Source organism: Balaenoptera ricei, chromosome 2 (assembly GCF_028023285.1).
Source record: "Balaenoptera ricei isolate mBalRic1 chromosome 2, mBalRic1.hap2, whole genome shotgun sequence".
NCBI classification, from domain to species: Eukaryota; Metazoa; Chordata; class Mammalia; order Artiodactyla; family Balaenopteridae; genus Balaenoptera; species Balaenoptera ricei.
This window is the reverse complement of record NC_082640.1, coordinates 150,265,610-150,293,451: the sequence shown is the minus strand read 5'-3', so window position 1 is coordinate 150,293,451 and position 27,842 is coordinate 150,265,610. Positions and strand designations below refer to the sequence as shown.

Below are 27,842 nucleotides of genomic sequence, written 5' to 3'. Positions count from 1 at the left end.
TTTTAAACTTCCTTTTTTGTTGTTTGTTCCTCTCTTTCTTCAACTGACTGCTAAGCTTTTCATCATTTTAAGATGTTCTTTCTGCCTCATTTCAGAAATCAGGTTTAATAGAATGGCTGCTATGTCCTAGAAAGCCCTGTTAATACAGATTTAAGGTATGACAATGAATGGGGTAACAATAATTAGGTTGTAATCACTGACTTTAGAAATCTTTTAAATCCTCGTCTAAATTTCCGAGTTGTAAAACAAACCTCACAACTGTCAGAAGTACATGTTTCTTAGTCACGTGGAAACAGTGCTCTCTGTCTTTGGTTCTGGTTCGGTGAATGTTTTCTGAAAGGTATAGAGCTTTGTCCACAAAAGTGGTTTTATGATAAAAACGTGAACAACCTTGCTGCAGTAGCTTGACACACCTATGTATCACAATATTTTAGTGCTTATTGTGTCGCGAGGACCTGTGCTGGTGGCACACACCAGCATTGCCGAGGTGGTTTTGGTTCAAGGAATCATATTTAACTCAAGTGAGCATGTTTGAATAATAACTTGTGGAAACGCCTGTCTGAACATTTTAATTGTATTGATAATATTACATAGTGATGACAGTTACATATTTAATATATTAGAGAATAAAGTGACACCTGCAGTGGATGGCTTATAGTCTAGGAAGTTGTCATACTGATTTAATTAAATTTCTGCTTTTTAGAGTTAGTGCTAAGGACTTGTCTTTATGCTAGAATACGGGATTTTAATGGTTCCACAACTTTTAAACAGCTTCAGCCATTCACGTAGACAGTGAGGTTTAAAAAGAGAATTTATACCTAGTCTGAAGTGAAGACTACGGTAGATTTATTGCGGTAATTAAAAGACATAGTTTGGCTTCAGAAACAAATTATTGATTGAACAAATTGCCAGTGAATTAAATTAAGTGCTAATTGAAAGTTTGAAAACGTTGCCATTTGTTTCCTAATCAGAGCATCAGCTTAAAAGATATTTATCTGCTCTAAACTCCTTGAGCGTAATTACAAGTGCTTTGGGATTTTTCCCCTTGTTTTTATTTATGAATAATTATTTATCTATAATTACTTTAAAGAGGTTGAGAGTCAGGTTTGAAAGGTTCTTTATCATTGGGACCATTAAGAATTCTTAAATTTGGTGCTACCAAAAGTAACTTGACATTATGTGTATATGCTATTTATTACTTTGATGTTATAAAACATACATAACATAGCAGGGTATCTAGGCAAATTTTATTGGAATTTTAGTTCTTATTCTTAGAGTTTGAATATTTAATACAAATCCTAGTATGTTTGGAAATAGTCTTCTCTGTTCAAACGTCTGAGTTAGAGATTTAAAGTAAGTTTTGTTTATGTTCACACTTTTGTTTTAGATGTAATTGTTTTTGAAAATTGCATCCATGGTAAATGTTGATGAACTACTTATGAGATTTTCCTATTTTCTTTCAAGATTTAGTTTTACTATATCTATTTAGATGCATCTATTGGGCTAACACAAATTACTATGAAAATAATGCACGATGACCTAGCTTCAACATTGCATTTACTGGGTCCTCCCTCTGATTATAAATGCTGGATTAAGTCATTTGTTTCTTTTCAATAGATGATGGATTATGGAATGAATGAATGGAGAACTGGGTGAAAAACTCAAGGATATCATTGAAATAGTTACTTGCATGAGGTCTTAATACAAATCGTGCTAGAGGAATAATGGCACTTTGAATTTTGCTTGAAGGTTCTCTATTTAACATTCTTCATATAGTTCTTTTTTGTTAGAAAATTTGCTTCTTAGATGTAATCCCAAGAAAATGTATTTTATAGCTATGATGTCATTTTTATATTTACAGTTGGTATACTTGCAGTATTGCATAAGTGTATGAAATTATAGTTTCACAGATGAAAGAGGGAGAAATCTTTTTGATATCAACAAGTTCACCTGCTTTTATCAAAGAAAGATGATACTTAATCATCTAGAAAATTTTTTAAAGCACAGGGAAGATGATTTAAGTTGCCTTGTTATGCTGTGGTGAAAGTGGTCCCTGATTACATTACATGCCTGGTTTTCCCAAGCCTTAAGTATTAATAGTGCTAACAAATATATAACTAAAGGAAATAAAAAGTATTCCTTTAATACCTTTTAAAAATACTTTTTAATAGTCCTTTAAGTTAAATAGTTGTTGTTTTTTTTTTTAAAGTAATACTCATTCTATTGTCCTTACCTTCTGTTTTGTTCTTTATTAATCCTGGCAGATACTTAGTGACTAGCTACTAGGTGCTAACACATTCTGTTCTTTTATAACGTGCTAGTTATTTTCCTTAAGCAATAACAACAGCAAGATGTTGACCAAAATCATGGTGTAAAGTTAGTAGTTTCTATGGAGAGGAAGGGACTGAGGACAGTGAGTTTTTATTTATTTATTTATTTTTCTGCAGTGTGTTAAATAACTAAAATATTAGTATTTTTTTTTTAAGTGTTTATTTATTTATTTATGGCTGTGTTGGGTCTTCGTTTCTGTGCGAGGGCTTTCTCTAGTTGTGGCAAGCGGGGGCCACTCTTCATCGTGGTGCGCGGGCCTCTCACTTTCGCGGCCTCTCTTGTTGCGGAGCACAGGCTCCAGACGCGCAGGCTCAGCAATTGTGGCTCACAGGCCTAGTTGCTCCGCGGCATGTGGGATCTTCCCAGACCAGGGCTCGAACCCGTGTGCCCTGCATTGGCAGGCAGATTCTCAACCACTGCGCCACCAGGGAAGCCCTAGTAGTTGTATTTTAATATTGCAAGTTAAAAAGTAATAAGTTGTTTAATCAAAAACTGATGAAAAAAGTATGCCTAAAAAAAAAAAAAAAAAAAAAAAAAAAAAAAAGTATGCCTAAAAGTATGCCTTCTTCTTTTGCTTCTCGGGCCATGCACTTAGGAACCTTTTAATCTTCTCTTTCACGTTTGGCCAAGACTTCGTAATTTATTTTTTTTACGCCATAGTTAACAGTAATCAGCAGGAAACTAAAGAACTGAAAAATAAGAGAGCAGCCAGTCCTTCAAAGCAAGCAGCTGTTAGGTCCTAGGCCTTGCCCGCAGCAATATCCCCCTCTCCTCCTCTTCCCTCGTGTGTTACAGTGCCAGTTCTGAGTCACAACTGAGTTGTAACCAGTAGAGGTTCTTAATTAATATTGGTGTTATCTTAGGGTTGTCGGATTTAGGAAATAAAAATATAGGGCGCCTAGTTAAATTTGAATTTCAGATAAACAATGAATAATTTTTTTTTCAGTCCCCTTGCAGTATGTGGGACATACTTGAGCGAAAAACTATTTGTTTATGTGAAACTTAGACTCAACTGGTACACTGTATTTTATCTGGAAACCCTATTTATTTCCATTCATTGTATATCAGGCTCTAGGCATTCAGAAATTAGTAAAGAGCCCTTGAGGGGCTCAAAATCTAATTGCGCAAGGTGAGAAGTAGGGATGGGAGGAGCAGAACACCAGAGAGGAAACCATTGCGGTCATCACAGTGTTTGATGATGGGGAGCTGAACCAGACAACAGGGGTGCAGAGCTTGTTTTGTTTCTCTGTTAGTGCCGGGCAAGGTCATCAGCTTAGGCCTGAATGCTCTCAGGTAAACAGTGCCCATGGATGCCACTGAGGGCCACTGACAGGCCAAAAACCTAAGAAGGGGGTGATGGGAAAGGAGGGATGGGAAAATGAGAGAGTAATAAAAATGATAAAAAGAAATGGTGGGGGGAATCAGAGGAAAAAGAGAGCGATATAAAGAAGTCGGGTCCATACATGGTCTTCAGGGGTTGGGGTGGAGGTGATGTGTCAAGGAAAGAACCCCAAGAACTCTCTGTGCAGATCACGGCGCTGTGTTACCTTGAAAAACTCACAAGCTCTTTGGACGTCACTTTTCTCATTTCATACAAATGGAGCTGGATTAGATAGTCTCTAACATTATCTGATTCTAGAAGCAACTCAGTGGAATCCTTAATCCTAGGTTTGCTGTCTTTGAGGAGGGCTTTTAACATTCCAGATTTTAATACCCATTCCTCCCATTCCCCCAGCTTTGCTTTCTGTCCTCATCGTCACTTTCTGGAGGCCAGGCCAGTGCCTTCAAGCCTTTAGTTTGATTCCAACATTCAGTGTTTATTGGAATATCGTTGAAATGAAAATGAATTAGACTACCTCAAGGACACTTCTTTCATTCTTTTTTTTGTTTGTTTTTTCTGGCATCACAGAAAGATTTTTATTACTTTTTATTGTTGTTGAATGTGAAGGAAAAAAATTTAAACGGTTCAAGTTTAAATGGATGGTTCTTAAATAATCATTTGGAAGACCAATATATCATTTTACACTGTGAACTATGTGCCCATATGTGTGAACTGGGAACCACGGGGAAGGGACACTTATTTCTTAATTTTTTTTTTTCTTTGCGTTGACCCCAGTGTAGATTAAAATAAAATAGTTGAAAAATAAATTCTTCTAACATACTTTAACAACTTATTTTGTTCATTTTTTAAAAAATTGGAATATAGTTTCTTTACAGTGTTGTGTTTTTACTTTCTACTGTACAGGCAAGTGAATCAGCTATAGTATACATATATCCCCTCTTTTTTGGATTTCCTTCCCATTTAGGTCACTGCAGAGCATTGAGTAGAGTTCCCTGTGCTATACAGTAGGTTCTCATTAGTTATCTATTTTATACATAGTATATCAATAGTCTTTATATGTCAATCCCCATCTCCCAATTCATCCCACCCCCCCTTCCCCCTTTGTATCCATACATTTGTTCTCTTCGTCTGTGTCTGCTTTGCAAATAAGATCATCTATACCATTTTTTTAGATTCCACATACACGTGTTAGTATATGATACTTGTTTTTCTCTTTCTGACTTGCTTCACTCTGTATGATAGTCTCTGGGTGCATCCACATCTCTGCAAATGACCCAATTTCATTCCTTTTAATGGCTGAGTAATATTCCATTGTATATATGTACCACATCTTTATCCATTCCTCTGTTGATGGACATTTAGGTTGCTTCCATGTCCTGGCTATTGTAAATAGTGCTGCGGTGAACATTGGGGTGCATGTGTCTTTTTTTTTTAAACATCTTTATTGGAGTATAATTGCTTTCCAATGGGCTGTTAGTTTCTGCTTTATAACAAAGTGAATCAGCTATACATATACATATATCCCCATATCTCATCCCTCTTGCGTCTCCCTCCCACCCTCCCTATCCCACCCCTCTAGGTAGTCACAAAGCACTGAGCTGATCTCCCTGTGCTATGCAGCTGTTCCCACTAGCTATCTATTTTACATTTGGTAATATATGTAAGTCCATGACACTCTCTCACTTCGTCTCAGCTTATCCTTCCCCCTCCCCATGTCCTCAAGTCCATTCTCTACGTCTGTGTCTTTCTTCCTGTCCTGCCCCTAGGTTCTTCATAACCCCTTTTTTTTTTTTTGATTCCATATATATGTGTTTGGATACGGTATTTGTTTTTCTCTTTCTGACTTACTTCACTCAGTATGACAGACTCTAGGTCCATCCACCTCACTACAAATAACTCAATTTCGTTTCTTTTTATGGCTGAGTAATATTCCATTGTATATATGTGCCACATCTTCTTTATCCATTCATCTGTTGATGGACACTTAGGTTGCTTCCATGTCCTGGCTATTGTAAATAGTGCTGCAGTGAACATTGTGGTACATGACTCCTTTTGAATTATGGTTTTCCCAGGGTATATGCCCAGTAGTGGGATTACTGGGTCGAATGGTAGTTCTATTTGTAGTTTTTTAAGGAACCTTCATACTGTTTTCCATAGTGGCTGTATCAGTTTACATTCCCACCAACAGTGCAAGAGGGTCCCCTTTTCTCCACACCCTCTCCAGCATTTATTGTTTGTAGATTTTTTGATGATGGCCATTCTGACTGGTGTGAGGTGATACCTCATTGTAGTTTTGATTTGCATTTCTCTAATGATTAATGATGTTGAGCATTCTTTCATGTGTCTGTTGGCAATCTGTATATCTTCTTTGGAGAAATGTCTGTTTAGGTCTTCTGCCCATTTTTGGATTGGGTTGTTTTTTTTTTGATATTGAGCTACATGAGCTGCTTGTAAATTTTGGAGATTAATCCTTTGTCAGTTGCTTCATTTGCAAATATTTTCTCCCATTCTGAGGGTTGTCTTTTGTCTTGTTTATGGTTTCCTTTGCTGTGCAAAAGCTTTTAAGTTTCATTAGGTCCCATTTGTTTATTTTGGTTTTTATTTCCATTTCTCTAGGAGGTGGGTCAAAAACGATCTTCCTGTGATTTATGACACAGAGTGTTCTGCCTATGTTTTCCTCTAAGAGTTTTATAGTTTCTGGCCTTACATTTAGGTCTGTAATCCATTTTGAGTTTATTTTTGTGTATGGTGTTAGGGAGTGTTCTAATTTCATTCTTTTACATGTAGCTATCTAGTTTTCCCAGCACCACTTATTGAAGAGGCTGTCTTTTCTCCATTGTATATTCTTGCCTCCTTTATCAAAAATAAGGTGACCATATGTGTGTAGGTTTATCTCTGGGCTTTCTATCCTGTTCCACTGACCTATATTTCTGTTCTTGTGCCAGTACCATACTGTCTTGATTACTATAGCCTTGTAGTATTGTCTGAAGTCCGGAAGCCTGATTCCTCCAGCTCCGTTTTTCTTTCTTAAGATTGCTTTGGTTATTCGGGGTCTTTTGTGTTTCCATAGAAATTGTGAAATTTTTTGTTCTAGTTCTGTGAAAAATGCCAGTGGTAGTTTGATAGGGATTGCACTGAATCTGTAGATTGCTTTGGGTAGTAGAGTCATTTTCACAATGTTGATTCTTCCAATCCAAGAACACGGTATATCTCTCCACCTATTTGTATCATCTTTAATTTCTTTCATCAGTGTCTTATAGTTTTCTGCATACAGGTCTTTTGTCTCCTTAGGTAGGTTTATTCCTAGGTATTTTATTCTTTTTGTTGCAATCGTAAATGGGAGTGTTTTCTTAATTTCTCTTCCAGGTTTTTCATCATTAGTGCATAGGAATGCAAGAGATTTCTGTGCATTAATTTTGTATCCTGCTACTTTACCAAATTCATTGATTAGCTCTAGTAGTTTTCTGGTAGAGTCTTTAGGATGCTCTATATATAGTATTGTGTCATCTGCAAACAGTGACAGCTTTACTTCTTCTTTTCCAATTTGGATTCCTTTTATTTCTTTTTCTTCTCTGATTGCTGTGGCTAAAACTTTCAAAACTATGTTGAATAATAGTGGTGAGAGTGGGCAACCTTGTCTTGTTTCTGATCTTAGAGGAAATGGTTTCAGTTTTTCACCATTGAGAACGATGTTGGCTGTGGGTTTGTCATATATGGCCTTTATTATGTTGAGGTAAGTTCCCTCTATGCCTACTTTCTGGAGGGTTTTTATCATAAATGGGTGTTGAATTTTGTCGAAAGCTTCTTCTGCATCTACTGAGATGATCATATGGTTTTTCTCCTTCAATTTGTTAATATGGTTTATCACATTGATTGATTTGCGTATACTGAAGAATCCTTGCATTCCTGGGATAAACCCCACTTGATCATGGTGTGTGATCCTTTTAATGTGCTGTTGGATTCTGTTTGCTAGTATCTTGTTGAGGATTTTTGCATCTATGTTCATCAGTGATATTGGCCTGTAGTTTTCTTTTTCTGTGACATCTTTGTCTGGTTTTGGTGTCAGGGTGATAGTGGCCTCATAGAATGAGTTTGGGGGTGTTCCTCCCTCTGCTATATTTTGGAAGAGTTTGAGAAGGATATGCATTAGCTCTTCTCTAAATGTTTCATAGAATTTGCCTGTGAAGCCATCTGGTCCTGGACTTTTGTTTGTTGGAAGATTTTTAATCACAGTTTCAATTTCAGTGCTTGTGATTGGTCTGTTCATATTTTCTATTTCTTCCTGGTTCAGTCTCGGAAGGTTGTGCTTTTCTAAGAATTTGTCCATTTTTTCCAGGTTGTCCATTTTATTGGCATATAGTTGCTTGTAGTAATCTCTCATGATCCTTTGTATTTCTGCAGTGTCAGTTGTTACTTTTTCATTTCTAATTCTATTGATTTGAGTCTTCTCCCTTTTTTTTTTTGATGAGTCTGGCTAATGGTTTATCAATTTAGTTTATCTTCTCAAAGAACCAGCTTTTAGTTTTATTGATCTTTGCTATCGTTTCCTTCATTTCTTTTATTTCTGATCTGATCTTTATGATTTCTTTCCTTCTGCTAACTCTGGGGTTTTTTTGTTCTTCTTTCTCTAATTGCTTTAGGTGTAAGGTTAGGTTGTTTATTTGAGATGTTTCTTGTTTCTTGAGGTAGGATTGTATTGCTATAAACTTCCCTCTTAGAACTGCTTTTACTGCATCCCATAGGTTTTGGGTTGCTGTGTTTTCATTGTCATTTGTTTCTAGGTATTTTTTGATTTCCCCTTTGATTTCTTCAGTGATCTCTTGGTTATTAAGTAGTGTGTTGTTTAGCCTCCATGTGTTTGTATTTTTTACAGGTTTTTTCCTGTAATTGAAACCTAGTCTCATAGCGTTTTGGTCAGAAAAGATACTTGGTACGATTTAAATTTTCTTAAATTTACCAAGGCTTGATTTGTGAGCCAAGATATGATCTATCCTGGAGAATGTTCCATGAGCACTTGATAAGAAAGTGTATTCTGTTGTTTTTGGATGGAAAGTCATATAAATATCAATTAAATCCATCTTGTTTAATGTATCATTTTAAAGCTTGTGCTTCCTTATTTATTTTCATTTTGGATGATCTGCCCATTGGTGAAAGTGGGGTGCTAAGGTCCCCTACTATGTGTTAGTGTTTATTTCCCCTTTTATGGCTGTTAGCATTTGCCTTATGTATTGAGGTGCTCCTATGTTGGGTGCATAAATATTTACAATTGTTATATCTTCTTCTTGGATTGATCCCTTGATCATTATTTAGTGTCCTTCTTTGTCTCTTGTTATAGTCTTTATTTATTTATTTATTTTTTTAAAGAAATTCACGTTTTATTTATTTATTTATTTATTTATTTATTTATGACTGTGTTGAGTCTTCGTTTCTGTGCAAGGGCTTTCTCTAGTTGCGGCAAGTGGGGACCACTCTTCATCGCGGTGCGCGGGCCTCTCACCATCGCGGCCTCTCTTGTTGCGGAGCACAGCCTCCAGACGCGCAGGCTCAGTAATTGTGGCTCACGGGCCCAGTTGCTCCGTGGCATGTGGGATCTTCCCAGACCAGGGCTGGAACCCGTGTCCCCTGCATTGGCAGGCAGATTCTCAACCACTGCGCCACCAGGGAAGCCCTATAGTCTTTATTTTAAAGTCTATTTTGTCTGATATGAGAATTGCTACTCCAGCTTTCTTTTGATTTCTGTTTTCATGGAATATCTTTTTCCATCCCCTCACTTTCTGTCTGTAGGTGTCCCTAGGTCTTAAGTGGGTCTCTTGTAGACAGCATATATACGGGTCTTGTTTTTGTATCCATTCAGCCAGTCTGTGTCTTTTGGTGGAAGCATTTAATCCATTTACATTTAAGGTAATTATTGATATATATGTTCCTATTACCATTTTCTTAATTGTTTTGGGTTTGTTATTGTAGGTCTTTTCCTTCTCTTGCGTTTCCTGCCTAGAGAAGTTCCTTTAGCATTTGTTGTAGCGCTGGTGTGGTGGTGATGAATTCTCTTAGCTTTTGCTTGTCTGTAAGGGTTTTAATGTCTCTGTCGAATCTGAATGAGATCTTTTCTAGGTAGAGTAATATTGGTTGTAGGTTTCTCCCTTTCATCACTAAATATTCCTGCCACTCCCTTCTGTCTTGCAGAGTTTCTGCTGAAAGATCAGCTGTTAACCTTATGGGGATTCCCTTGTATGTTATTTGTTGTTTTTCCCTTGCTGCTTTTAATATGTTTTCTTTGTATTTAATTTTTGATAGTTTGATTAATATGTGTCTTGGTGTGTTTCTCCTTGGATTTATCCTGTATGGGACTCTCTGTGCTTCCTGGACTTGATTAACTATTTCCTTTCCCATATTAGGGAAGTTTTCAACTATAATCTCTTCAAATATTTTCTCCATCCCTTTCTTTTTCTCATCTTCTGGGACCCCTATATTTCGAATGTTGGTGTGTTTAATGTCATCCCACAGGTCTCTGAGACTGTCCTCAATTCTTTTCGTTCTTTTTTCTTTATTCTGCTCTGCAGCAGTTTATTCCACTACTTTATCTTCCAGGTCACTTATCCGTTCTTATGCCTCAGTTATTCTGCTATTGATTCCTTCTAGAGAATTTTTAATTTCATTTATTGTGTTGTTCATCATTGTTTGTTTGCTCTTCAGTTCTTCTAGGTCCTTGTTAAACATTTCCTGTATTTTCTCCATTCTATTTCCAAGATTTTGCATCATCTGTACTATCGTTACTCTGAATTGTTTCTCAGGTAGACTGCCTGTTTCCTCTTCATTTGTTTGGTCTGGTGGGTTTTTACCTTGCTCCTTCATCTGCTGTGTGTTTCTCTGTCTTCTCATTTTGCTTAACTTACTATGTTTTGGGTCTCCTTTCTGCAGACTGCAGGTTCATAGTTCCCATTGTTTTTGGTGTCTGCCCCCAGTGTTGGTTCAGTGGGTTGTGTAGGCTCCCTGGTGGAGGGGACTAGTGCCTGTGTTCTGTTGGATGAGGCTGGATCTTTTCTTTCTGCTGGGCAGCACTGCATCCGGTGGTGTGTTTTGGGGGTGTCTGTGACCTTATTATGATTTTAGATAGCCTTTCTGCTAATGGTTGGGGTTGTGTTCCTGTCCTGCTAGTTGTTTGGCATGGGGTGTCCAGCACTGTAGCTTGCTGGTCATTGAGTGGAGCTGGGTCATAGCGTTGAGATGGAGATCTCTGGGGGAACTTTCGCCGTTTGATATTATGTGGAGCTGGGAGTTCTCTGGCGGACCAATGTCCTGGACTCGGCTCTGCCACCTCAAAGGGACAGGCCTGACACCCAGCTGGAGCACCAAGACCCTGTCAGCCACACGGCTTGGAAGAAAAGGGAGAAAAAAAAGAAAGAAAGAAAGAAAGAAAAAATAAATAAAATAATTAAAATAAAAAATAAAAAAAATTATTAAAAAGTTTAAAAGTAATTAAAAAAAAGAAAAAAATAAGAAAGGAGAGAGCAACCAAACCAAAAAACAAATCCACCAATGATAGCAAGTGCTAAAAACTGTACTAAAAAAAACAAACAAAAAAACAAACGGACAGACAGAACCCTAGGACAAATGGAAAAAGCAAAGCTGTACAGAGAAAATCACACAAAGAAGCATACACATACACACTCACAAAAAGAGAAAAAGGAAAAAAAAAATATTGTTGCTCCCGAAGTCCACCGCTTCAATTTTGGGATGATTCGTTGTCTATTCAGGTATTCCACAGATTCAGGGTACATCAAATTGATTGTGGAGATTCAATCCGCTGCTCCTGATGCTGCTGGGAGAGATTTCCCTTTCTCTTCTTTGTTCGCACATCTCCCGGGGTTCAACTTTGGATTTGGCTCCGCCTCTGCATGTAGGTCGCCTGAGGGCATCTATTCTTCACCCAGACAGGACGGGGTTAAAGGAGCAGCTGATTCGGGGGCTCTGGGTCACTCAGGCTGGGGGGAGGGAGGGGTACGGAATGCGGGGCGAGCCTGCGGCGGCAGAGGCTGACATGATGTTGCAACAGCCTGAGGCGTGCCATGTGTTCTCCCGGCGAAGTTGTCCCTGGATCATGGGACCCTGGCAGTGGCGGGCTGCACAGACTCCCGGGAGGGGAGGGGAGGAGAGTGACCTGTGCTCGCACACAGGCTTCTTGGTGGCAGCAGCAGCAGCCTTAGCATCTCATGCCTGTCTCTGGGGTCCGCGCTGGTAGCCGCGGCTCGTGCCCGTCTCTGTAGCTCCTTTAAGCAGCCCCTGAATCCCCTCTCCTCGCGCACCAGGAAACAAAGAGGCAAGAAAAAGTCTCTTGCCTCTTCGGCAGCTCCAGACTTTTTCCCAGACTCCCTCCCATCTAGCTGTGGCGCACTAGCCCCCTTCAGGCTGTGTTCACGCCGCCAACCCCCGCCCGCCCCAGCAGGTGAGCAGACAAGCTTCTTGGGCTGGTGAGTGCTGGCCGGCACCGGTCCTCTGTGTGGGAATCTCTCCGCTTTGCCCTCCACACCCCTGTTGCTGCGCTCTCCTCCATGGCTCCGAAGCTTCCCCCTCCGTCTCTGCCAGTGAAGGGGCTTCCTAGTGTGTGGAAACCTTTCCTCCTTCACAGCTCCCTCCCAGAGGTGCAGGTCCTGTCCCTATTCTCTTGTCTCTGTTTTTTCTTTTTTCTCTTGCCCTACCCAGGTACGTGAGGAGTTTCTTGCCTTTTGGGAAGTCTGAGGTCTTCTGGTAGCATTCAGTAGGTATTCTGTAGGAGCTGTTCCACATGTAGATGTATTTCTGATGTATTTGTGGGGAGGAAGGTGATCTCCACGTCTTACTCTAATGCCATCTTGAAGGTCTCCCTCACATGTTTCTTTTTGAATTATGGTTTTCTCTGGGTATATGCCCAGTAGTGGGATTGCTGGGTCATATGGTAGTTCTATTTTTAGTTTTTTAAGGAACCTCCATACTGTTCTCCATAGTGGCTATAGCAATTTACATTCCCACCAACAGTGTAGGAGGGTTCCCTTTTCTCCACACCCTCTCCAGCATTTATCGTTAATAGATTTTTTGATGGTGGCCATTCTAACAGGAGTGAGGTGATACCTCATTGTAGTTTTGATTTGCATTTCTCTAATGATTAGTGATGTTGAGCATCTTTTCATGTGTTTGTTGGCAATCTTTATATCTTCTTTGGAGAAATGTCTATTTAGGTCTTCTGCCCTTTTTCAATTGGGTTGTTTCTATTGTTCATTTTCGATAGTTTGTTTTTGAAGGAATAAAGTAGAAGGCTTAGGGCTAGAGCCTCATATATTTAAATATATTAATAGAGGTAGTTTGTGACTTTATAAGTACCTGGATGCATTTTCTTCTAGCTACATAGACTCTTTACAATACTGCTCTGTGGTGAGGAGTGATGCTGGTGGTTACTTGTGGTCATGACACATTTGCATAGCATGCAACTGCCATTACCTATTTAATAATGTTATCTACTTAATAATCCATTTAAAACCTGGGCTATAAATCAGAAGTGGCTGCCATGATAAAGGAAGATTTAATGGAAGCAAATTTATTATTTTGCACAGTGGTTTTTAACCATTTTTAGATCTTGGAAGTCTTTTGAAAATCTTGTGAAGTCAACTGGCTCTTTTCCCCAATTGGGCTCACACATACAAAGTGTTGCAGAAAATTCAGGGGATTTAGAGGACTCCCCTCTCCCCCGCCCCTTTCCCCCAGCCCATTCAAGGATGACCCAAATTTAAACTCATGATTCTGGAGCTCAAATGTATAGTTAAAGTGGTCCAGTCATTCAGTCCTTCAACCATTCATTCATGAGCTAGACTCTAGGCATTGTGAGAGGCACTGATTTTTAACTCTCCTGATGGTAATAATCTTGTTCAAATTCAAGAGTGCATTTTCATCTTGAAATTAAAAGCATAACTCACATACTGCATGTCGATAACTTATGCTTTTTATGGATTTAGGACTAATTTGGTGTGTCCCAAGAGGATAAACAGCAACTACTGAGTTTCATCCATATTTCTCTTGCTTTAATACAGCTTTTCTTAATTTCCCTTTAGTTATCCATTTTCATTCTTATCTTTATAATTATAGTCACACCATTATAGTCACATCATCTTTCCCCCTAAATCTTTATTTCTAACATTTCTTTGTGCTTCAATATAGCAATCATCTTCAGTGCTACACAGTGTTCTACTAAATAGATGTACGTCTCTAATGTTGGACATAAAGGTTATTTCCAATTTTACACTCTTTGGAGAATGTTGCAAATGACTGCTTTAAGTAGTTTTTTCAGTCTTGTCTTAGATTAGTTTCTTAGGATAGATTCTCAAGGATGAGAGCAATGGTTCATTCATTCATGACATTTTTATTAAGCACCTGTTATGTGCTAGGCAGGGTCAAAGGCTTGGCCTTTTCCATGACACTTGATTTGCTTTGACATTCTTTCCATTCGTGCTAGAGAACTACTTAACCAGTTGAGTTGACTATTAATTGTCCAGCCTAATAGATCCTTGCTTCCTCATTACTCATGGTGAATGTTTAGAAGTACACTAAATGTTTAGAAGTATACTAAAGTGTTGTAAGGAAGGCAGATCTGAAGAAATGGCAGTGTGTGGCTAAGTGAGATGTACATGCCTTTAGAACTATTTGCCGTTTGGATTATTTACACAATTCAACATTCTTTTGATGGGATGATAATTGAGAGATGAAGCTTTGACCAAAAGAGAGGTTTTAGAACACTGTGCAGAGTTAAACATCTTAGGTTAAATAACCTAGGTTTATTTAAATCACTCAAAAATTTAAATTTAAATTTGGTTAAAACAAAACCAAAACATACAGTTTTATTATATATCCAAACCTTTATTTTGTGAACATTTATTGGATGCCCCATATGTGCCAAGAAAACAAATGTGAATATGACATTGCATATTAGTAATTAGTGGGAAGAGACAAATATGTAAACAAATACTTGCTGCAGCCCATGGTGGGCACCATAAGTGTTTATGTGTCAGAGAGTTCAGAGGAACAGAAGTTTGTGTCCTTTTACCCAGATTTTTTATTACAGAAAACATTCTTCTCCTCTCCTCCCCTCTCTTCTCCTCTCCTCCCCTCCCCTCCCCTCCCTTCCCCTCCTCTCCTCTCTTCCCCTCACCCTCTCCCTCTCCCTCTTCTCTCCTCTTTTATCTCTCTCTCTCTCTCTCTTTTTTTTTATTAATTTTTATTGAAGTATAGTTGTCCTTCCTCCCTCCCTCCCTGCCTCCCTTCCTTCCTTGATTTACTTTCACATCTTGGGAGAGGAAAATAAAACTTGTTACAGAGTACAGTAAATATAAATGACACGCTTGGGATGAAAACTCAACTCAGTTTCTGAAATACACGTATAGTTTAATGAAGATTCAAAAACAAGTAATTAAAAGATTTTCGCTCTTTTGATTACAGTATGACTGGCTGGTTGAAGAGAAGTCATTGGTTGATGGTTATTTGAAAAGTCACCAGTTTCTTTGTAAACATAATTTTTAATAATCATTGGAAGGGACAAAAGTAAAATAATATAACTGTGCATGCTGTAATTAGCCATAGCAAAAATATTCTAATATGATAATTTTTTTTTTTCAGTCATCTAAGCTAAAGGAGAGCAAAAGAGGTAGTCTGCCCACTTTTCTAGAACACTATAGTGGAGCCTGACAGCTTGGGTTCAGTCATAACTGCTGGTTCCTAATGGCAACCTCAGATCTCAGCATCCATGCTGCTAGTTCCTCAGTGGTAAATTGGGGAGTGATAGTACCCACTTCAGTGCTGCTCTATGCTCATCTTTGTCCACCTCAGAGCAACATTTGCTGCTGATGTCCTCTTTTTCCTTCTTAAGACACTCTTCTCTCCTAGCTCCTAAGACCCCCAAACTCTACTGTTTTTTTCTCCTACCTCCTACTCCTTTTCATTTGCCTTTCTTGGCCTTTTTTTTTTTTTTTTTTTCCCTGTCTGGTTTCTAAATGTTGGATACCTCGGGGTCCTTTCCCTTCTTTCTATTCATTCCTTTCCAAGGAGATCCCTTAGTCCCATGGCTTTAAATATCACCTACATGCTGATGAATCCCTGTATGTCTCCAGTCCTGACCTATCCAGCTCTGAGGTACAGATTCATGTGCCTGATTGGCTCCTGGATATTGCTCCTTTAACATATTTCTAACTGGATCTCTGGATCTCCCCACCAAGGCAAGGAAACAAAGAAAACTTCCCTTTCCCAGTCATCTCCATCTTTGGTAAACGACCTTATATCTGTGACTCATCCTTGAATCTTTCCTTTCGTTCACCCCATACATCCAAGCCAGCAGCAAATACTACCTCCAGAATATATTTTGAATCAGTCTATTTCTGTCTTCTCTGCTAGCCATCATCATGTCTTGCCACTTCCACAGACTTCTAACTTGTCCCCTTCCTGTCTGTTCTATACATAGCTGCCAGAGTGATTTTTTTTTTAAGTAAAAATCAAACCACGTCACTTCTCTGTTTAGATCCACTGGTGGCTTCCCATTGCGCTTAGAATAAAATCAAATCTTCTTTCCATAGCTTACACATCTGGGTTCAGTTTCCATATCTAGAAAATAGGGATAATCATGACTTTAACTAGAATATGAACTCCTGGAAGGCACAGATTTTTATCTGCTTTGTTCATTGCTATTGTCCCAGTGCCCAGAACAGTGTGTGCACATAATGGGCACTTAATAATTATTTGTTAAATGAGTAAACACATTCAGATTATATGGGCCTCCAGAAGCCTTTCTTTTTCCCTCTTCCAGAGCAACATATTATAGCTTCGTATTTTCTACTTTATACAGAAAGTCCAGCAAAGGCTTCTGGTGCAATCTGTCCCCCCCGCCCCCCCCCCCCCCTTTTTTTTCTGGGCCGCAGCGGCGGCTTGCAGGATCTTAGTTCCCCAACCAGGGATTGAACCCGGGCCCTCCGCAGTGAAAGCTCGGAGTCCTAACCACTGGACCACCAGGGAATTCCCTCCCCACCCCTGTTTTATTTTTTAGATCTGAGGATACATTTAGGTCATTAGGAGAGGATAGATAAGTAATAGAACAAGAAACAGAATAGAAATTGGAAGGAACCCTGGGTAGGTTACTGCAAAATAGTAGCAATAGCATTTTAAAAATAAGCATTTTACCATAGAAATCTTGGAATATATGCAGAAATAGTAGAATAGTAAAATGAATCCTCATCTCTTCATAGCCCAGTTTCAACAGTTATCAACTCATGGCCATTCTTTGAGCATCCAGGATTTAATCTGGAAATTTCCCATGGTAAAGGAATACCTGGTCTATAGACATTTGTATTACAGATGTATCTTACCCTGGACATTGTTACTATTTTGTAAACCAACTGAGAACAGATTAGATACGATTTTAAGAACTTCAGGTTCTGGCTTCCCTGGTGGCGCAGTGGTTGAGAATCTGCCTGCCAATGCAGGGGACACGGGTTCGAGCCCTGGTCTGGGATGATCCCACATGCCGCAGAGCGACTAGGCCCGTGAGCCACAATTGCTGAGCCTGCGCATCTGGAGCCTGTGCTCCGCAACAAGAGAGGCCGCGATAGTGAGAGGCCCGTGAGAGGCCCGTGCACCTTGATGAAGAGTGGCCCCCACTTGCCGCAACTAGATAAATAAATAAATAAAATTTAAAAAGAACTTCAGGTTCTGAAATATCTTTTCTGATTTGCTTTTTGTAGATGCCTGAAATTTTTCTATTAGTATAACTGTAAATTTGCAAATCGTGAATAAGCCTGAGAAGGGAAATACATGAAGCCCATTAGCAGTTATTTATGTTTTAGTGTAAACTGATTAATTAGGAGCACACTTGACTGGTACGTAACGAAGCACAAGCTTTGATAGAAGGCATAAGATCACAGGGACCTGGGGTGGGGAAGGCCTTATAAGGGCTACAAGTACTGTTCAAGAGGGTGCTGCTCTGCTATCTTCCATCTTTTCCTGGAGGTGGTTCTGGCCTCAAAGCCTATAGAAAGAGTTCTCCTTCCAGTCTGGTGGTGTTCCTGTCATCTGTCGTCTGGGTTCCCTTCTGCTGGCCGCAAAGACCTTGTGTAAGGCTGCTGAGGAGGTGATTCCATTCCAGCTAACTCTGCTGCTTGTTTATTTTTAGGTGTCTTGCAATATATTCAGAACTCTCCCTCCTAGTGACAGCAATGAATTTGATCCAGAAGAAGATGAACCTACCCTTGAGGCATCGTGGCCACACTTACAGGTACTTTGAACTACCATTTGTTATAAAAGAAAGATCCATTAACTCATTAGCTGATTAGCATGGGAATTCCTTGAAGGCCTTATTCACCAAGAAATCAAGTTAGAGTACATTACTGGAAAGCTAGAGAATGCTTTTTATGTTTCTTACTGTTGATAATTAGGATGCCAAAAGAATAAAATGATAAGCATTATAAGGCTTTAGTGTGGGCCCTCCTGGGTTGCATGCTCAGCCAGCAGTTTTATTAGAGCTTCTATGTGATCCTTCCTGCTGGAGGCTCAAACAAGAACAGAACTATTTTCACATTAATATTAGTTAGATGTGATTAGGTCACAGAGTACGTACCTCATTTTCAGCAGTTAGGTACCCGGGGGACTTTGAATGCCTGTCTTCATGATAACCACGAATGTGTTTCTTTATCCTGGAAGGGCAAAATCAAATTGCAATAGCTATTTCACAGTGTTGTAAGGAAGAGCAATAGCTGAAAAAAATCTTGTGCAAAGGCCAATTTTGCACTCTTGCACTGAGAAGGCCATGTTTTCCAATCATCCTCATGTGCCAGGACAGATTAGGACCGCCCCTGCATCTCCTTTTCCAGCACCAGGCCCATTTGTATTGTATTTACTTATCCATACTAGCCCTTTTCCATCCTCCTTTCCTGGCTGCCTTCTTTCAAGGCCAGCATTTCTCAAATGAGTAGAACAAGGAAATGTGAGTGTAATGAACCTCAAAGCCATTTTTCCATTCAGTTAGAATGTCCTCAGAGGCTGGGTGACAACTAGTGAGGAGGGAAGGGGTGGTAGAGAAGGAATATGACCTTGTCCATTTTCACCCTAAGGCAGAAGTCACTGCATCTTGGTAGAAGTGTGCTCATGGTTATTAGTTGACTTTCTGAAGGGCAGAAAACTATGCAGCAGGGAGATAAGGCCTAGAGATATTCTAAGGGTTTATTTTTTTCCCTACTTCAGAATTTTTGACATAAATTTGCAGCTTTCCCTGTCCTGCTTTGGCAGCTCAAGGTTGCTGCAGATGTACATGTAATGCTCTTTCCCCTAGTTATGTGGAGAGCTTTCAGGGGCTGTGTTTTCTCAACTCTTACCTAGGCATGTTATACATATGTATTCCTGCTACCAATGCCAAAATACAGAGTAAATTAGTTAAAACATTGTAGTTGATTTACTATCTTAGATGCTTGATTTTTTTAATAAGGTGCCAGACATACTATCTGTAATCTAAGAAATTTGCAAAACTACTTGTGCTTTTCATGGTGTATCCCAGATTGTGACAAAAAATCCAAAAAAACCCCAAAAAATGGAATTACTGTTTTGAATGGATGGACTTTTTGTCATGTCTTATTCTTGATGCTTGGCACCAGTTCACAGAAGTGCAGTGTAGTCTGGAAGAAATTTAAAAAACAAAGCAAACAAAAAAGATACTTTTCTCAGAAAAGTCCTGCATCTTGTGGTTGAAAAGACAGGGAAGGAGATGTCTTCAAAGCTTCAACTTGTTGTCTTGTCTACATCCCAAAGAAGAGAGAGTAGACCATTCTTGCCATTTGCAGGAGCTTTTTGAATGCTCTAAATCATGATCGCCATAGATATAAATTTCTCCTAAAGTATGATAAACTTTATCATACTCAATATTTAACTCAATATTTCAGTTAATCCTTCCTAAGCTTAATGACTCTATAAAATGTGGGTCTAAATTAATTTCTAAAGCTATTAAGCAGAATTCTGCCACCAAAAATCTTGAGCTTACACTGTCTTTACTACAGGAACATTAACCATTAGTCATCTGCAACGCTTAAAACCAAAGCAACAGTGAGGAGTGATGCTGAGACCTGTACCCTTAATGGATCTAAAGTCACAAACTGTATTCCAAAACAGGCTGGTTTCATCTGTGTTGACATCTTGTTTCAGCCTGTAGTCCTCTCTCCCCTTCTTTAGCTCAGGGGGAAACATGACATAGGCTGGATCAGGTAAAGAAGCCTGTATGAGAAAAGAATGAATATATGTATATGTATAACAATCACTTTGCTGTACACCTGAAACTAACATAACATTATAAATCAACTATACTCCAATAAAATTAAAATAAATAAAAAAAAAAGGAATCTACTCTTAAAATTCACGAATCAACCTTCATTCATAGCAAAGGCCAAGTCAAAAGGCACTATCTTTTGCTTTATGGAAGTGTTTGTACTGGCTCCTGACTTATCTCACGAATTCTGTGTTTTCTTTGTATATTCTGACTCCACAAATCAGTCACCTTTCCATTTTCACTAATAAGTGGTTTTAGTACTGACAAGAGCCCTTGTTGGATGTTTAAGAAAACTTCTTTATTGTTCGTGATAGGTCATTCATGTCGTGGTGACCCATCACTAAATTCAACATTTTACTTTATGATTGATCCAACAATCGATTTTTCCAGACCCAAACAGCACTTTCTTCAGCCTTTTCACTTTTTCTTAACTCCAGAATTAGCAGTGTGCTGCTGATTCTGGCCCACATTTTGCAAGGAAGCACGGTGTTTATTACCAAATCTCTGACAATAGTAGAGAACAACAGAATCACATTATGGTTGTTGGGTGGTTGGCTAGGCTCATTGCCTCACTAGTTGTCTGCTCCTGCACACTCTGATTTTAACTGTGGCTTGTATAGAATTACTCATTACAACAAATCGGATCTTTGAGGATATTTAAAAATAAGAAAAAGTATTAAATCTACAAATTTTTAGTTGACATATGTCAAAAGGTCTACTGTATGTGTGTCATTTGATCTTTTCTATTATCTGCATTGGTATCTTTTAAACTGGTATCCCATGGTTACCATGGTTATTTTTTGCATATTTTTTGAAATTGGGTCTGTTTTTCTAGTAGAATACGATTTTGTCGGACTTCCATTTACACCTAAGGGATTGTTTTTAATGCTTTACACTGGGGACTGAAAAACCAGAATGCTAAAGTCTTTTTACTCATGTTCCTTGAAGAATTCACTTATGTGACCTTGAAAAGTAATTTATCCTCCCCAGTCCCTAGTCTTTCCCTTTAGAAACTTAAGGGAGATTTTTGATTCTGAGGTAAAATCTGTCTGTTAAAGTAGAGAACATTTATGCTTATTAATTAATATGTCTGAAGTGTTTCCATCAAACTTTTTTAAACCATACTGCTTTCAAGGGACCAGAGGGGAGAGGACATTTTGCCAATCCCACCGGAAAGCCCTGCTTGCCCACAAGTCAGGCCTGGAAGATGAGAATCTCTCCACTTTGTGGGAATCAAAAGAGAGATGAAACCCCTTTTTATGGGTTATTTGAACAAGGTTGATGTTCTGTTTGTAAAACCAAGAGTTGAAAGATTAGTGTATTGAAAAAAGAACAATTCTTCTAGGGGGTGTTTGAACTCAGGCATTATTATGACTAGAAGTACAACTTGGCAATGTTCAGACCACTGGGAAAGAAGTTTCTTCTGAATTCAGAGTTCCAGAGAGAAAAACATAGTTTTATAAAGAAGTAAAATCCTAACGTGAATACCTAATGTAAGTGTTAGAGTCTGAAGTCACAAGGTCACCATGTGACACATTTAGGTTAGTGGTATCTGTAAACCCTTAGGGGGGGCCTGAGATCTAATTGTCAGTGGCCTGCAAGGTCAAAAGTAGTTTTATAATAATACTGTATTATTTGCTCCTTTCACTGTGTTGACATTTGCACTAATATTTGTAAAAGCAATGGTGGTTGAAATTGCTGTTGTATTAACACAAATAAGGCAGTTGCGCCCAACTGGTCTAGTAGTCATATTCTTCACTGCCATGCACTTACAATTTAAAAAAAAAAGCCAATTTCAATCAAGAATGTCCTTGAAGAAGCAGCAAAAATTATTAATTTTATTAAATCTTGACCTTTGAGTACACATTAAAGATAATATTCTTCATGATGAAATGGGAAGTATGCATAAAGCACATCTGCTGCATACTGAATAGTTATCTTGTGCTAAAGCATTTCTGTGATTGTTTGAACTGCAAGCTAGACTAGCTGTTTTTTCATGAAGTGTCATTTTTACTTGAAAGAATACCTGACAAACTATGGTTGTTCTGACTTGGGTATTTGGTGTATGTTTTCTCTAAAACAAATAAACAATTGTTTTACTACTGATAAAATTAAAGCATTGAAGAAAAATTTAGAATTAGAATTTTGGAAAAACTATCTTTCCTTTATCTGTTACCTTGAGCTTTACAGCTCCCCAAAGCTTAAAGACTTTTTTTTTTTTATAAAGTTGGAGATATTAAGGAATGTGACTTTTATTGATACTATGTAATGAAATGTGTCAACATTTGAAAAATCTCCATAACTCAGTGAACCAATATTTTCCAGTTGGCCAATGAATGATGTCAGGCAATCATGCATGGGTAAAGATCATCCAAAGTGCAAGATAGATGATTGGAATTTAGTTTAATGGTATGAAAAATTCATTGATACAGTTTCAGATTCTACAACTGCAACTTTTCTTCAAGAAATGACTGTCGAGTTCTGGTGTAGTATCAAAGAAAAGTATCCACAATTACGTGAAAAGACTATGAACATACTTTCCCTTTTTCATGCTAGTAGATTTGTGTGAAGCTCGATTTTCTTTATATACTTTAACCAAAACAGTATATTACGACAGCTTGAATATGGAGGCAGATAAGATTCTGTCTTTTCATATGCTGTTAAAGAGATTTACAAAAATAAAAAACAGTGCTTCTCTTCCTAGTAACTTTTTTGGAAAATAAATTTGTTTTTCACAAAAATATGTTAGTTATGTTAACATGTGATATATTTTATTGTTCTAAAATAATAAATATATTAAATTTTCTCAATTTTTATTTCGACTTTCATATATATATCTCACGTAAACAGAAAGCTTTTTTGAGTCTTCAATAATTTTTCAGTGTAAAGGAGTGAGACTAAAAAGTTTGAGAATGCTGTTTTAGGCAATAATGACAGTAATGACAGTGGTGATATGTGTTAATCACTGTGCAGAGGGCAATATATATATATATAAAATCACATTTAATCTCAGGGATTATCATCCCCATTATACAGTTGAAACAACAGACTTTTAGAGAAATTAACTTGCCTAGGGTCACACAGTTAGTAAGGGGTAGAGCTAGACTTTCAACGCAGTGTCTACCTGTCTCCTGAAAGTCCTGGTTTTGATATACTGTTGTATACTACACCAGGATTTAATGTATACTTTAACATAGATTTATTTTGCAAAGAGCATAAACAGTGATCTCCCACGGTTTATCAAAACGGTTATTTGAGGTTGACTCTGCAGATGAGACTATTCTTACTCTTTGCAGATGAGAATATCCTGATACACCATCATATATTGCTTAGAGGAGTGAAAATTGCCATAAACTCTCTAAAAGGAAATTGGTAATGAATGTTGAAAATCCTGACATGTTTGGATATCTTTTGATCTAACAATTCTACTTTTAGAAATATTTCCTCATGAAATAATTGAACACGTGCACACTGATGCATGTTATATAATGTACATTCTGGCATAATTTAATAGAGAAGTAATTTAAAAACTACTTAAGTGTCTAAGCATAGGATATTGGTTAAATTAATTATGAGTATTGGAATTATTCATTATAAATATGTATAATGGACTGCTTGTAGTTTAAGAATGATGGCTTAGATATTGTTGGCATAAATTGTCCACAATATATTGTTTAGATTGTAAAAGTAGTTTTAAAACTGTATTATTTATATATCTATATATTTATAGTACATTGGTATATTGTAGAAGTATAGAGAAAAATTGGGAGTTTTATACATTAAAGTGTTAACAGTGGTTAACTCTTAATGGTGAGATTATGGGAGATTTTTATTTGCTCTCTTTGGCTATGTTTCCAGATTTTAAATTTAAAAAGTTAAAAATCGTAACAGCAGCTGTGAGCTACAAGAAAGGCTAGCACTGCTAGTTGAATGATATTAAAACCTACTAAACCCCTTGTCAGTTTTAGTATTAGAGCTTTTTAAGGTTTTTGATACTATTCTCAGTGAATTATATTTTGAAATTAACGATAACCTATTTGTTGCAGCTTGTATATGAGTTTTTCATACGATTTTTGGAAAGCCAAGAATTCCAACCCAGCATTGCCAAAAAATACATAGATCAGAAATTTGTATTACAGGTAAGCACATTATTGTGGTTGCATGTATTTGTTTTTCAGTTGATAACAATTTATCTCATTTTCTCTTGATGTTTGTTACAAAATCTTACAGTGACAGTTATATCACCCTGTAAACAAATATATACACGTAAGTTAGTTTTCATTATTGCCCATTAAAAGTAATAGGTACCTCTTTAATTTATTGTGTTGGAAATTAATTACATTTTAAACAACAAGGAATGCTAATGCCTAAATCCCTGCAGTTTTCTTTCTTAAAGTTTAATTATAAAGGAATTTCATTTGTATAACCCTAGTTTGTGTGAATCTTTATGTAAGCTTGAAAACTTCTATTTGCATGAGGATTTTAAACTATTTCATACATCTGTTAAAACTGAGTAGGCATGGTCTAGAGCATAGGTAAGCTTTAATAAATAATCAAAGTCAGGGTACTGGTGAGCTTTCACAACTAGGAAGTAGCACAGCTTAACACCTTAAGATTCCCTTGAAGAGATTAACTCTCACCTATCTGTTTGGAACTTTTCAGGGTACCTACGTACTTTTCTTGATTTGTCGTTTTACATTTTATAACTGTAAATCATATATTTTTACCCTGGAATTGGGTACTTTCATGGCCCTGAATATTTAGGTAGTATCTCCTTGCTCTTGTTAACATTCATCTATAAAACTGCGTACTTGAGCCAACTGACGTATGGATTGTTGTAACTCCTTTCTGAGTGATTAATGAGATGCCTTATGTGGAAATGAATAAATATCTCCTAGTGAGCCAATATGCAGAACTTCAAATTTAAAGCATTACTTTGGAGAAAATTGATCTCCTATGCCTTACTTGGATAAAGGTTGATAACCTCATTGATGACCTCATTCCCCCTCCTTAAATTAATACATTTAGAATTCTGGACATACTAGGTTGAGAAGCCTTGTAAAAGTGAGATTTGATATATAGCTAGAGAGGTAGTAGATAAATAGGTAGATTCATGGATCACTTGGAAATAGATTGATCCAGACCCTTATCCCAAGTAGGTAAAATGCATTTCAGGCAAAACAAAAGCAAGACATAACAGGTCTGTGTTTGTATTGGAAAGTCCTTGCATTTCTGTAGCACTGTATAGTTGTCAGAGCACTTTTACATGCATTATTTAATTTGATTTATACAGCGATCTAGAGGAGACATGGCTAAGTTTTGTGCCCATTTTATAGATGAATAAATCTGAGGTGTAGAAAAGTTATCCAGGTTTCCCCAGCACATTTCCTATTCTGGTTTTCTGTCCATTAAACCATGATGCCTCCTTGTGATTCCCTTTACCATAACTTGGAATGACTTCAACACAGGAGTAGCCCCCATCTCTCAACACTGATGAAAAACAAGGTTCTCTTACATTTATGGTAAATTAAAGTGCCCGAGAGGATCAGATAATGATTCAACAGTATACACTGTGTTTAGTTGACATGGAAACAGGAAATCCTGCAAAGGGCCCAGTCAGTGTGCTCTCCGTGGTCGATGGGTACCGATAAAGCTCCTAAAATTAAAACAACAGAGAAACCCAGACTTGGAAGGGACATTCTGGGTTGTCTCTTCTAGTTCTTTACGCCGTGAATCAGTTTTCTTTGAGACCCTGATGAGGGGTGACCTCTCCTTGCCCTTTTTCAGTGAGGAAGGGCCACATACTCAGGTAGATTGTTCTGTTTTTGTTAGAAAGTTATTTTTTATGTTGAATCTCCCTATACCTGATACCTTTTGGCCTTATTTCTTCAGAAGAGTCCCTTAGTATATCACTAGCCCAGGCATAACCTTTCAGGTCTTAGAACACAGCTTTTGTATTTACCTCTTGCCTCTTTTTCTCTAAAACAGCAGTTACAACTCAAATGCCTATAGGCTCATTTATAATAGTCTGGTGGCCAGATGTCAGCCAATAGGAGGCAGACCAGCTCCTACTGAAGGGAGCTTTGACTATACCTCTTTCTTCAGTTATTGCCAGACATTTTTTTTTTTTCCAAGAGAAATTTTTTTCTCCCAAATTCAGTTTTTTTGTGAAATTTTCTGATAGTTTTAAAATCCTGTTCAGAATGAATTAAAGCCATCTGTCTTCTGGATCTAGCCTACCAGCTGTCAGTGTGTGTTCTCTGCTCTAGACTGAGTCCTTAGTTCTGTCAACCCTGTCTCATTTGTCAGTTTTTGGTCTTCGACATGTGTCCAATTTGTCTTCAAGGATGACATCTATGACATGTCTGAACATGGTGCCCTGAGCCTGGTGAATCCAATGCAGCTTAGAGTTGAGGGTCTCCATTCCCTTGTCTGGATGCTAGGGTTCTTAAAGGGGAAGTCTCATTAGCTCTTCTTGCTGTTCCATGACACTGCTAACTTAGGTTAATAAGCTTGTGATCTTAACTGACTTCTAATTTAGTTTTATGCATGTTGTCATAAACCCGTTTTCGTTTTTCCTTGTTCATTTTACAGTTTGCTTTTTTATCTAGGTGTAGGATCTGACATGTATTCCTATGGAATATCTTATCTCCCCAGCCTTCTGAAATCTTTCTGGATCTTGATTCTGTCATCCACCTTACTCACTGTGCCTTCCAATCACATCTGTGATTACTAGCAATTGGTCTCATTGATTAAAATTGTTAAACTAACCAGGACTCAGGATAGAGGCCTGTGGCATGCCTTTAGCAACTTCCCTTTATTTTAGCACAGATTCACTAATAACAGTGTTTGGATTCCCTCCTTAAGCCGGTTAGATATTTACCCTAGGATGGGGGCTTCCCTGGTGGCACAGTGGTTAAGAATCCGCCTGCCAATGCAGGGGACACGGGTTCGAGCCCTGGTCCAGGAGGATCTCACATGCTGCGGAGCAACTAAGCCCATGCACCACAACTACTGAGCCTGCACTCTGGAGCCCACTAGCCACAACTGCTGAGCCCACGTGCCACAACTACTGAAGCCCGCGCACCTAGAGCCCTTGCTCTGCAACAAGAGAAGCCACCGCGGTAAGAAGCCCGTGCAGCACAATGAAGAGTAGCCCCCCACTCACAGCAACTAGAGAAAGCCTGCGTGCAGCAACGAAGACCCAACGCAGCCAAAAATTAAATAAATAAATTTACTTTTTTAAAGAAGTATCTTAAAAAAAAAAGAAAAAGAAATTTACCCTAGGATGTCCTCATCCTCACGTTTAAAAATTTTGTTTATAAGGAGAGTGTGGAGACTTCGTCAGATGTGATGGTAGAAGCCAGGACTTCATGTTTACAGCATTCCCCTCCTCTGTGGACCTTGGAACTTTATCATAAAAGGAATGCCAGAATTCCCTGGCTTTCCAGTGGTTAGGACTCTGCACTCTCACTGCCAAGGGCCCGAGTTTGACCCCTGGTCAGGGAACTAAGATCCCTCAAGCTGCGGGCACGGCCAAAAAGAATAATAATAATAAATGAAAAGAAAAAGAAATAAAAAGGAACGCCATTCGTCTGCCACGGGGCATTAGTGAACTTCTGGCGGCTACTGTTGGTTTACTGGTAATGTTGCCCTAAGTACTTGCAAATCATGGCATTGATCATCTGTCCCCAAGTTTTGTGAGAGACAAGTAATAAAGTGTAAATAGTGAAGCTCATCTACTTATGCTTTATGTTTTCAGTCCCTGCCTCATTTTTTCAACTTTTTTGCCTTCTTTATCTTCCCTCTGCTGGATCTGTTGATGAACTCAGCCTTTAGACCAGGGCTCACCTC

The 27,842-nt window shown here is 38.2% G+C and overlaps 1 protein-coding gene across 3 annotated transcripts in view; it reads left to right on the top strand.

Moving 5' to 3' along the window:
• Window positions 1–27,842, top strand: part of PPP2R5E (protein phosphatase 2 regulatory subunit B'epsilon) — a 148,254-nt gene that overhangs the window by 88,695 nt on the left and 31,717 nt on the right. For 2 of the 3 annotated variants that reach the window (XM_059914372.1, XM_059914371.1), the window contains exons 4-5: window positions 17,850–17,951; window positions 24,035–24,127. In XM_059914372.1, the coding sequence (XP_059770355.1) occupies window positions 17,850–17,951; window positions 24,035–24,127 (195 nt within the window). The remainder of the gene's footprint in view (window positions 1–17,849; window positions 17,952–24,034; window positions 24,128–27,842) is intronic. The other variant, XM_059914373.1, reaches the window with a different exon arrangement.